At 39.8% G+C, this 12,500-nt stretch overlaps 1 protein-coding gene across 1 annotated transcript in view; it reads right to left on the bottom strand.

Moving 5' to 3' along the window:
* Positions 1-10,628, bottom strand: part of LOC137969783 (uncharacterized) — a 25,449-nt gene extending 14,821 nt beyond the window's left edge. The window contains exons 1-13 of the mRNA XM_068816145.1: positions 10,427-10,628; positions 10,229-10,339; positions 8,128-8,203; positions 7,995-8,046; positions 6,722-6,829; positions 6,259-6,304; positions 5,804-5,862; positions 5,673-5,708; positions 5,496-5,548; positions 3,616-3,673; positions 2,553-2,624; positions 2,382-2,438; positions 124-281 (exon numbers count right to left, since the gene is read on the bottom strand). Coding sequence (XP_068672246.1) covers positions 124-281; positions 2,382-2,438; positions 2,553-2,624; positions 3,616-3,673; positions 5,496-5,548; positions 5,673-5,708; positions 5,804-5,862; positions 6,259-6,304; positions 6,722-6,829; positions 7,995-8,046; positions 8,128-8,203; positions 10,229-10,339; positions 10,427-10,469 — 929 coding nt within the window. The 5' untranslated portion in view covers positions 10,470-10,628. The remainder of the gene's footprint in view (positions 1-123; positions 282-2,381; positions 2,439-2,552; positions 2,625-3,615; positions 3,674-5,495; positions 5,549-5,672; positions 5,709-5,803; positions 5,863-6,258; positions 6,305-6,721; positions 6,830-7,994; positions 8,047-8,127; positions 8,204-10,228; positions 10,340-10,426) is intronic.
* Positions 10,629-12,500: the final 1,872 nt, after the last annotated feature.

Raw genomic sequence — 12,500 nt, 5'->3', positions numbered from 1 at the left:
TTTATTATTATTATTATTATTATTATTATTATTATTATTATTATTATTATTATTAAGCCACTGATTCACTTATGCAAAAAAGTATGTAACCATGGCCAGGCCAAGTCAAATCAATAACTGTACATTGTGTCCGAAGAGTGAACTGGCGTCTCTTCAAACGCTGCTAATTGTTGTGGGGCTTTGTCGAAATCATTCTCATCGTCTTCCTCGTACGGGTCTGCAACTATTACCGCCATGCGCTCTGAAGAAGGCGGAAAATCTTTGCCATTAGGAAGTTTACCCTGTAAAAAATGTAAAATGTAATATCCTCTATTTAATTTTGGCATAGTTCTTGTAGAAATAAACGAGTGTCACATACTTCTCTTTCCAAAGTTCCTCGAAAACGAAGAAACATTTTTGCGGAAACATTGTTGCCCAAAATTTCGCAGTGTGAACGTAACCGCGCACTTGTATTTATGTTGCGTGCGGAAGCAAATTAACTTCCAAAAAAGCCAAAAAAAAAAAAAAAAACAAAAACAAAAGCTGTCGATGTTTTCAAGAAGCAAACCGCAAAAACATTCACAAAGACTTTGTTGCCTCGAGACATTTTTCCTGGTTTGTGTGCTCAGTGTAAGAATGCATTTAGAGAACAATGCTAGTGCATCAATTTTTCTTCGTTTGTGGTTGCTTACTTCAATTGCTGGTTTTCACTCACGTGATCAACAGCCATGTTTTTCGACGAAAAAAAAAGGAAGCATTTGCATAATAATAGAGTTAAATTCCCGGAGGATTTGGTCGAGGCACCAACATGGCCGCCTTTTCTTTGTTTAGGGCACCAACATGGCGGTCGTGACGTCATGTGAAAACCGAGAATAGGCAACTTTCACGATAGCGTCATTTGACTACAACAACATGTACCAGAATTCAGTTTGTTTTTCTTATCTTATTTAAATCTTGTATTCCCACGCGGGGTAAAATTAACAACGATTCTAATTAGTAGCATGAGACAAGCAAAACCTGAAGGATTCTGGAACTTGAAGTCAAATGGCATCATCATTCAAATATCCTATTACAAGTGACAATATCGGCACACAAATCATGACATTGTACACGGCATCTCAAGTCCTAGCCTAGTTAAAAAAACGTTGCAAGGAATTCTTGAATCTTAGAGTATGCTAATCTCTTCTCTCATCTTCTTCTATATCATTTGATAGCGACCTTAAACACTACAACAACTTCAGGCTCAAAATTGGCACCAATTGAGCCAAAAGTTTTACTGGGAGCACCCCATCCCCCTTATGCCTTAAATAGACTGACATATCTGCCACTTGTGTCCAGAAATGTACGTAATTAGATGCATGCCCAAATTTGACGAAAACCCTTAAATAACAATGACCACAGCCAGGTTTTCTGAGCCCGCGAGACTGAACACCCCCAGCAAACCATTGTTTTGGTAGGTAATTGGTGTATTTTGTCATTTAGTGGTTATCTATTGCACAAAATTATCTAAACACGGTAAAACCTTCAGGCTTAGGATTAGGGTTAGCGTTGGAGTTAGGTTAGGATAATTGTATAATTACTGAACCTTTTATACCTTGTTTAAAAAAAATTTGAAATAATAGAAAAAGAGACACCAAGTACCTACCATTGTTTTAACGAAAACCGCTGATCAGCAAACTTGGTTCTAGTCATTGCTGTCTAAGGTCTTCCAAATTTGACACCCACCACGAAGTGTCCCTTTAAAGCCTGGTTTTCACTGATGACGCAAGCACAAACGCAAGCACAAGCGGAAGCATAAGAGCACTTATTAGGGAGCTTAAGCACGTGCGTTTTTGAGACACGGACGGCAACCGGAAGTGAGCTGTTTTCCCTTTTAACTTGTCTTCACACAACCACATTTACATTACTAAGTATCTTTTGTCCATTAGAGATGATAAATATAAAAATCTGGGAGACGCCACTGTCCTGGCACGCGATATTTTCTCTTCCGGTTTACGTCCGCGTCTCAAAAACGCGCGTGCTTAAGTTCCCTTATTTCACCGTGAAAACAGGGTTGACGCAAGCATAAGCACAAAGATTAAAATTTTTCCTTTTCCTTGTGCTTGCGTTGATGCTTGCGTTCGCAGCCTGCCTCACGTGAAAACGAAACGCAGCATAAGCACAAGGAAATTTGCTACGTCTGGCCAATTAAAGAACTCGTTCCAGATTCCTCGCGTCTCAGAATTTGAACAAAATGGAGGATGCCGTGGTTGAATTTTGATGCTTATATCGACGTTCGTTTTCACTAGCATCAGTTACTTATGCTTGCGCTTTGTGCTTGCGTCGTGAGTTAAAACCAGGCTTTAGGGGCATTTCTGGGCATACATATCCCTCAAACAAGATAGCAGAAACCTTAGCCTCACCTTCACTAACGTACAAGACACAGGTCGACCAATATTTCTTCTCAGCAAATCGGCCACCTTAATTGAATAATAGAGACCATGTTTAACTGATGAAATAAGCAAAATGACTGACAAGAGAGACTCGAAGACAAAGTCAAAGTCAAAATTGTGTCTACGTCAGAGTTCAGTTACCTTAGCTGGTTTTGTTTTGAACAGAGAAATGCCAAGTATCTCGTCCAGTGTGTCACCATAGGCGATTCCAGCCTGTATGAAAAGGAGTTCTTGCATCATTTCAACAACGATGAACGGTGTTATTTTGCGTGCAAATAACACACAGAAAGCAACATAATAGAACGGCATACTAACAATTACTCCACAAGGGCGCGCTGGATACGAGATGGTAGATAGCTAAAGAGGCCCGTACCGCCGAGTTGGCTGTAATCGTCTCATATCCAAAAAGCGTGAGTGGAATAATTGTTTTCTTAAAAACACCCAAAAATTACGGATAAATCTATGATATTCGTAGAGCATGGCATAACAGCTCATATACCATGAAGGCTGAACCAATCAAAACTCTAGAATAGCATTATCCAACGATCTAGTTTTTAATAATAACTGTTATACTTAACACCACAAGAAGGTGTCGATCGTCTTGATATTAATCCAAGGGGGACAGCGTGTGAGCATACAAAAGACGGCAAAATTGATTCCAGGTATCATGCAAATAGTTATCGATGCTTTGGCAAATAAATATGGCCGCTAGCCACTTGAATGACAACGCGTATTTTCCATTTTCGCCTGCCTTACTATTTCACGGAATTTCTGGTTTTCACTTACGTAACATCACCTACGTAACATCGTTTTTCATTTGGCATTATTTTTGCAATCCTCTAAAAGGAATTTATATATGCAGAACTTGTTTTTGTGCTGTCGCTCATATTGGAATCAGTTCCCTTTATGTACAAAATCTGCAACCACTAACCAACAATTAAGACCTTTGGCAAAGGATGTAATGCACAATAGATGACTGTGCAAGAAGTGCATTTAACTAGTCTTGTTATTTTCGTTTGAATTTAAGTTACTCGTATTTCTTTAGACACCTGTCTTGTTTGTCATTGTTACCTCGTTAGCAACTATTTTGCTTTCATGTCAGTATATAATGATCAGGTACCAGAGCCCATGAAGGGTATATACATGAAAAGATTCATTTCCTTTTGCGAACTATTCTGAAGTAATTTTTTTCGATTTCACTCACATCTTCGGCCACGCTGTTTGCTTTTACACTTGCTACCATGACTCTACTGTTTACTGTCCTGCAAAATGTAATTAAATTTCTTAGAATACGTTAATTAAGTCCGTTGTGATAGACAATCAAAAGTTGAATCATGTTGCAGTTTCTACCCGTTTTAATTGGACGCATCTTTTTCCCATTCTTCAGACTGATTGTGATGGTCGACCCTCACTTCAAAATAACTTTCATTCCCCTGCCTGGTCATTCACGCTACTTGCAATTTTCGACTATAGTTTTACTTGTAGTTGAATTCCAATGGTCTGACCCAACAGGTCGGCAACTTTCTTACGCACAAAAAGGCTAAACCTGTTACATCAACAAACAATCTCTCGATGCGCGTGCACTTTTCACCATCACGTATCTCACTGGATATCGACCCCAGAGATCTACTCTTTTGCGCATGGCTGAGGTATAAGATCGGATGTCGTGGTGACGAGAATGTTGTCTCGATCTCAGTTCTTGTGGGTGATGTAAATGTAGCAGCTCTCGTAACGTATAATGTGAATGGCTCGTTACCCTAGCCAAAAACAAAAGACCAAACAATTCACAAAAACGATAAAACTTAAAAACAATAGAAACTGCTTACAATACAAAACAATAGCAGGTTCCGAGAGCCGCTACAATACTGGTTATTGTGCACGTTTGGTAACGTAGCAGGTTAACTACAAATAGACTAAGAGTCATTTGCTTGTGTACAACTACAGTTTTTGAAGCGCTTTGACTTCGAGTGGATGTCAGTTTGGTAGTTTATGTAAAGTGCTAAACCTATTTCAAGATTTCATACCGGTTTAACGATTAATCAATGTGGTCCCAAAACTACCCTTTCCCTTTGACACCCGAATTGATCAAAATTTGGCTATTTGTTTGCATTCAAAGGAGATGGCGTGATTCCGTGTTTAATTAGGGCACTGGACTTGCATGCGCATGCGCTGAGTTCCAATCCCGCCTCTGACCACTGGCGGGATATGTCTTCGGTGATCACGAGTTCAACTTTTTATATAGCCAACTGGTTTCCTCCTGCCAGTTAAGGTTGTCCTGTGTAGTTCACAATACAATACAATAAATACTTAATTGACCGCTCCAGGAGCCCATGAGTAGGAGCTTGCCTCCCCCAGACAAGCCCTATGAGTCAACCTTTGCCCTTATCTTTCTGTTTTTAGAACCAACCCTTCAGCAGGAGACTCACATTTACATCAATTTACATCAATTCGCACAATTTGCGTACATTGTTTTTGCTATTTTTGTCTTCGTTAGACAATGACTTTATTCTGATTGGCCATTTTAAACAGTGCGTGCAGTGCCGAACAACTCGTGGCGTTCTAAAAATAGAAAGACTAAGGTTGACTCATGGATATAGTGCATATGGAGGCTCCTACTCATGGGCTCCTGACCGCTCCCCATAGGGGCTTTTCAGGGCCAATGAAACCCAATCAAATGAAACGACAGAACACAGCAACAACAACTGTTAAGAATCCCAACTGGCCGGAGGCAAACCAGTTGGCTATTTACAAGTGCAGCGGGGAAGTTTGAACCAGGGACTACCAGGAACAAATTCAACGAGTGATTAGAACGGGTCTTGAACCCGGGATCTCCGGATCTCAAGGCAAGCGCCCTAACCACTGGGCCACACTGCCTCCAAGATTAACGAAGTTTGGTGCCTGTGGAAAAGTTTGGTAGCTACGTTTGCATACTTCATACAAAAGCAATTACATTTTACACCCCTTAAGAAGTTATTTTGGCCAATCTTAATAGACTGGGGATCAAACGAACGAACCAAATCCACATATCCAGCGCTAGCGAGGGAAACTTTTACAGGCAAGTCGAACCTTCTTCAGTGTACTGACCTTACTACCAATCCAAGCTCTTTGCAAGGAACAATGTCGAAATGTCTGATTTCCTTAAATACCGAAAAGAAGAAAAAAATTAGACTACCAGGGCAGTAAATGCCAATTTGCGGAAAAATCAGAATTATGGCTGCAACAGGTAACGACCGGAAAAAAAAAAGCTGCAGATAAACTCACAGGAATCAGCCAGGATTCATCCAAAAAACTGTAATTCTGGAAGGAGAATAAAAAGTCGAAATAAGCCGTGTACCTCTTCACACTGAATTGTGTGTTCACAGAGTGAAAGTGGAGAGAGAATATCAACTTACTTTCAAATCCAAAGCAAACACGTGTCGGCCCAATTCCTTCAAAATGTCCATGAAAGTTTCTAAATGGGTTAAAAAACAAGCTTCTATCGGCATAAACCTCATTTGAAACAACCACCTGACAATGACACCTGATTGTCGTCATAACTTCAGGTTAAAATTGTTCAGTGTTTATGACAAGATGCTTGTATGTGAACGTGTGTTTTCCGTGTGCGCTTGTACGTGAACAATTGGTGGAAAATCACCATCACGTTCAACCTATCGTTTTAATCATAAACGCGGGACAAGCGAGTAGATTCTCTCGCGGGATAAACAACACGGAGACTAGCGAGCACGTTCAGCTAATCTGTCTTGTCCTTGGCCGCTTGCTCAAGCCACGCAGGATAAAGGTGGAATAGTGGTTGAGAGGAGTTCTAATGTTGGAAGATCCGTCTATCAAAACATGATCATTTTCTTACCTTTCATAGCTTTGCCCCAGAAAACAGCAGTGTTATCATACCAGTACTGTGAAATTAAAATGGCAAACATGAGTTTCCCGCTTAGCACAAGGAATAACAATAGCGCAACAAAAGCCTAGTTCAGATAATCGTAGGTCGGTATGAACTCAATTTCTGGTTTTTTTACCACTGAATAGAGTTTCTTCCAAACGTATTTTGTTCTCAAAGTTTGACTTATTAAGAACTGCATGCTATTATCGGGAATTTAATCTTAACACTGAAGTATTTGAAGTCAAAACCTTGTTTAAGATTCAAGCAAAAGTTACTCTGCTTTCCGACACGCACTTACAATGTGTAATCGGTTCGATAGTGGCTTTTCCCGCCGGAATTTGGAAAGAAAAAGAGGTCGATGCTCTATATTGCGTTTCCAGTTCTGGACACGCACGTTGGGTTTGAAGGTCGACTGATATTTTAGTGCGTATACCTTGAGCAAGGATGGATTTAATGTCAGATTTTGAACCGTGTAAGGAAGAAGCCTTTTCATCAGAGCCAACCGGATAAATTGACGGCCATATCCCTGGAGTGAATTGATCTGCAATAAGAACGCATCTCAAGTCAGAACAGCAAACCCAAAACAGCTAAGTACATGTAATTACCATTATCGATCACCAAGGACAGAGACTCCCAAATAAACCTAACGCAAAAAGATGCAACCGCTGCGCAAAGAGCCGGTTAAAACGCGTGCCAAAATTGGTTTTGATTTTGTCTCGGATTGGCTGAAAATAAAACGTGCGGTTTTTTTAGGTCAATCACTGCTCGAAGTGCAATAGATACCCGATTGAAACTGAACCACTCCTTAAGACACCTGTTGAAAATATGTTATGAAAATATCATTATTCAAGGAAAGGTGTAAGGTTACTGGAGGACGTATTATTGTTGGAAACTTAATTCTGAAGGGGTTTCTTTTACTCTAAACGAACTGAGAATCATCATCGCACTTGTTGAGCCCGCAGGAGCCCGCGCGTAAGCTTCACACTTAACACTCATACATCAAAAACGGGTGACTGGAAACAAAAAAGTAACCTAAAGTGCGAAAACTGGAAATAAATCTTGTTAGATGTGTTGAGCAAGATCTAGAAAACTTATCTGGGTGACCTACCCTGATATTTCTGTGCTTAAGTAACATTCGTTTCTTCGGCTCAGTTAAGAAATTTCTACGAAAACTGGAATTTTTTCCATCTTCCAAAAGCGTTTTCCCTTTTGTCAATGCTGTAACGTCATGTCATGTTGCCCCGGCAACAGTTGGAGAATGGCGGATAAAAATAGCCTGACAATAGTGTTGAATACAGGGATTTCTTGTCGATTATCAGGCCAAAATGTCGTCGATTTTTATAAGACTTTTTCGCATGAACAAAACCCAGATTGCAAAACAGCGCGTGCAGATCGTTTGCAGTCTTAATCTGTGCGAAAACTGGGGCGAAGAGATTCTTCCGGGTAAAGCTCTCCCCTGTCCCGCGCGGTCAGTAAAAAACTGTATCGTTAACAAACCGTTTTTTAGTCTGAAGGAAAACTGATTTTAGAAAGAAGAAAAGCACAAGAGCCTGACTCAGGCTAGCAAGCGCGAGGTGCATCGGGTTCTGATAAAGTTGCTTTACTACTTTTTTATTCTATTGTTTGTAAATTAACAACTTTAGCCTTATAAAGCAACCCCTTCAGGGGGTGAGGGTTTAGGGCTAGGTGGAACCTTACTATCTCACCTTCTTACAAGATTTCACAAAGGTGATCCCGTGTATGTACGCTAGCTGTTGCCTGAAAAAGAAAACCATAGTGAGCAAGGTCGATTAACTATTGAAATGGTATTACATGTATTTGGCAAAGTGGTTCACATACTTGTCATTCTGGAGACGACTGGCAAGCACTTCCATCCAGCACCAGAAATCCCATTTCTTCAGACCAAAAATGGAGGCTGAAATTTTTTAAAATATTTCATTAATTACTATTTCATCAAACTGAAATAGAGGTTCTTGACGAAACGCATAGGTGACCCCGGTAGTTTTTCGTCAAAGAGGAAGCAGAATAGCATCGATTTTATGGAATGTCACGCAACCCCTTCATGTTGCGTGAAACAGCTGAAAATAAGTCGAGATGAGATGAGATGAGATGAGCCATGTTCCACTCGGCAGAAGTGTATTCTCTTGTAAAGTACATGTGATTATTGCCTTCCCAACCATGCTGACGAAAAGATAAACATTATTTTGTCTCATAAACATTCCATTTGTTTCTGGAAGGCATCTTCAACTTCAAAAGTTCACTGAAAGTCTTGAACTAAGCTACCGCCAATTTTAAGCAAAATGTAAGCATAGTTAATGTAAGCTAACAAAAACTGACAAATTATCGGAAGGGAAAAAGCTCTGATAGGCCAAAACCCAAACGTCTTCGTAAAATTACCAAATTGCACGAAGACTACTTAAATTTACGCAGATGGTCACAGAAAGCTGATTATGGGACGCACTTTTCACTATTCATGGCTGATCTGCTAATAAGGCAAAATTTGAAAAACAATATTTCCCTATACTCATGATCACGATGGCTTCGAAAGGACTACAGGACAGAGAGATATATCGGATATATCAGACAGATAGTATATCGGTCATCCATGTGTAAGAGAAATTTTGCTGACAACGCTGTTTACAGTTTGTTTCATTAGCATACGGGTTTGTTCACGGAGGGCATCCTGCCATTTTACAAATTGACTTCAAAAGGTAAAAGAACTTGTTAAACTTAGTTAAATCTCCAGTTTAAGCCTTTTAGCTTTGACAACGAGCCAGTTATTAGCCATCAAAAGCTGGGTAGCAAAAGAATATCGCGTTCAAATTTTCAGAGATAGCTCATTAGGGAATGCACTTTCAATATTCAGTATTTTTGTTCTTGGCTGACTGACTAGAAAAGCATATCCTTATGCTAATGAACCAAAAATGAAACCAAAGATTCCCCTATACTCCCGCGATAATCATTCAGCTGTAAAATTTATCAACTGGGCTAACAAATAAAACATAAATTAATTTACCGGAGGGACCTTTACCTTGAAAAGTCGTGTTTACCTGGTGAAGCCAGGGCTTTTGTCTCCTCAAACTATGATATCTCATAAATAAAGAATAAGGGGTTTACTGCATGCATAGAAGATGAAGCCCTTTGTCAGCATAGAACTACACTATCAGAATGATATTAACCGTGATTTTATTGTGCAAACAATAGAACTGCAAACAACAAAAAAACAAAAACAAAGTGAAACTGCAAAATTGTTTCCTTTTTACGCGTGTGCGCCCGATAATTCATTTCGAAGTGTGTTTTAAAAGCGCATACATTATCATTCTAAACAAAGACAAAGTTTTTTAAAAAGTTTTCAATTTAATGGGGAAGCAAATGAAAAGAGACTAATAAGAAAAAAACTCGGTTGTTTGTTAGCGACGAACATTATTTCACATAAATATAATTATCCAAGGCTGGAACAGCGATTTTCTTCGAAATTTCAACAAAATTACTGAAGTTTGACCGGAAGGAACGTTTAAAGTCATTTATTTACATGTATTTTACTTCGAAGGAAACGAAGGTGACTGTCAACTGGTTCTTGTAACACCTGCTATATGAAGACACAACGAAGGAGAAAAAGTATAGTTGTTCATGAATCAGTAATACTCTTTCGAAAGGAATAAATGTGGTTTTCCCAAAAGAAGGCAGAGCCACAGCTGGCCTGGCTCTTAAAATGCTAATCAGTGGATCCATGGGGAACTCCATGGATGAAAGAATTTGTTTCGAAAACGTTGCGAATACATGTAAGGGAGGGAAATAGGTCTAACAAACTTGGCCTTTATGTGAAACGAAAATTAGCTACTTTGTTTGGAGGTTTTAGGAGAACAAATGAAAGAAATTCGCACTATCAGTAATACATTCCGCACACAAATCCATACAACAAATTGTCATCAGGACTTACTCTTCAATCCCTGCCTTAAAATCGCCTCGATTCCTCCGCAAACCAATGGCAGCAATGGATTGTCATCTCCTATGGGCTTCTTCAAGGAACTTTCTAACTCCAAAACCGCCTCTGAAGATTGAAAACATGGAGGATTTTGGCTCGTTTATTTTTAGGGAGGGAAATCTTCTGTGAACCGAGACGTGGTTCCACATTTACCTTTCAAGTGAGTCAGTCGTATTTCTGCTTGTAGAGTGCCCATCTGTCGAGCTTAACTCTGGCGCTTCGAATGGTTTGCTTTTCGGGAATTCTACATCTTCATAGCGAACTTGCTTTACGTACAGCCGGAATAAACAGCCTTTAAATTTTCACTATCAACAAGATCATTATTCGATTACAGATGTCGACGGTCATTCGTTTGGAACGACTGTATAAATAAGTAATCACTTCTATTTCATCTATTGACCAACCAAGCATTTAACGCGGGGAGAACCAAACACAAGAAGCGCGAAAAAAAATAACAAAAAGATTGATTTGCAGTTAAATTGTGAATGTCGTTTCGCTTAAATTGAAAATTGAACGAGACAAAAAAATTGAAAATTCCAAAAGAAAAAATAAAAATTTTCTTTGCGAGGGAAAAAATATGTTCGAAGCTGTTGTCTACCGTATATCTTGCGGAAACTTGTTGTGTGTTTCCATTCTCAAGGAGAACAAATCACAAATTTGTTTTGAGAGAATATTTATTTCGTGAAACAAAGAGCGAAACATATTTTAACTGGCTAATTCAATACTAGCTGGAATAAACATTTTTTTTAACATGTCAGTTTTGGCATAAGGCCGGTGCTATGGTTTTCTTCGAGGCCGAATGATTTACAGACAGGCATTAATAACCATAAAAAGCAATTCAACTCTTCCCATTAATTTAAATATAAGTGTTAAACTTATATTCGTTTTTTATATTCGTTCTGTATGTGTATTTATATTTGTGCTGTATTTTTCTTTTCATTCCAATTAAGTATGCAACACGTGATCGTATTACCGTGATTCACGTGGGTCATTTTCCGCCATTTTGGCCGCACGTCGGATGTTTTGAAGGTTTTGAGTCATTTAAGACCTAGTTTTTCAAGAACGTTGTGGCTCGACTGGATTTCCCGTGGTCAGTCTCCCTCTGTGAGACTATAAACAAAAATTTGAAAGAATGTGACAGACCTGTACGGTCTCCCTTTTGTGGGTTTGTTGTTTCAGATAATTATGAAACCTTCATTTTACAGGCCCATCAGGCCGGCGCTTATCTCGGGCTTCTGTAGCATGAAGCGACTAGGAGGATAGACCTAATCGGCTAACTCAATGTTGTACCCAATTCAAATCTCCCGGGACTAAGATTCTTTGTGTATTGTATTTGCATGATAATGTAGCATTCATATTTAAATGATATGGAAATACCTGGAACAAAACGTTTTATTCCCAAAGGGTTTGAATTGGGTACAACATTGAGTTAGCCGATTAGGTCTATTTCTACTCCCCCCTGGATGGGATGCCAGTCCATCGCAGGGTTCCCCCCAGCATTAGATTCGCCGGTACCCATTTATACACCTGGGTGGAGAGAGGCACCGTGAGAGTAAAGTGTCTTCTTGGCTAGTAAGAACACAACACAACGTCCCCGGCCAGGACCCGATCCCGGACCACCCGATCCGGAGTCAAGCACACTAACCATGAGACCACCGCGCCTCCCTTTAAGGTTTTGAGTCATTTAAGACCTAGTTTTTTAAGAACGGTGTGGCTCGGCTGGATTTAACGAGTTCAGTCTCCCTCTGTGAGGCTAAAAATAAAAAATTGAAAGAATGTGACAGACCTGCACGGTCTCCCTTTGTGGGTTTGTTGTTTCAGATAATTATGAAACCTTCACTTTACAGTTTGCGTTAACGCGTCATCAGGCCGGCGCTTATCTCCGGCTTCTGTAGCATGAAGCGACTAGGAGGATTTCTACTCTCCCCTGGATGGGATGCCAGTCCATCGCACGGTTCCCCTCAGCATTAGATTCGCAGGTACCCATTTGTACGTACCGACAAATGGTAGGATATTCTCGCTAGTTTTGTCTTGTTGACGTCTTCTGTGATCTATTAGGGAGATTAGGGAGCTTACGAAACGACGACGCCGACGGCAAAGACGACGCTACAAAACAATACCTTTATTGAGCAAAAACAATTTCTCTGCACGCTCTGCACGTGCGTTTTACATTTTGGTACATTTCTTTGCCGTCATCTCCCAAATGACGACGTGAAATGACCAAATT

The sequence above is a fragment of the Montipora foliosa genome, chromosome 9 (genome assembly GCF_036669935.1).
Source record: "Montipora foliosa isolate CH-2021 chromosome 9, ASM3666993v2, whole genome shotgun sequence".
In the NCBI taxonomy this organism is placed as follows: Eukaryota; Metazoa; Cnidaria; class Anthozoa; order Scleractinia; family Acroporidae; genus Montipora; species Montipora foliosa.
The sequence above is the reverse complement of the archived record's forward strand: the minus strand, read 5'-3'. Positions and strand labels throughout refer to the sequence as shown.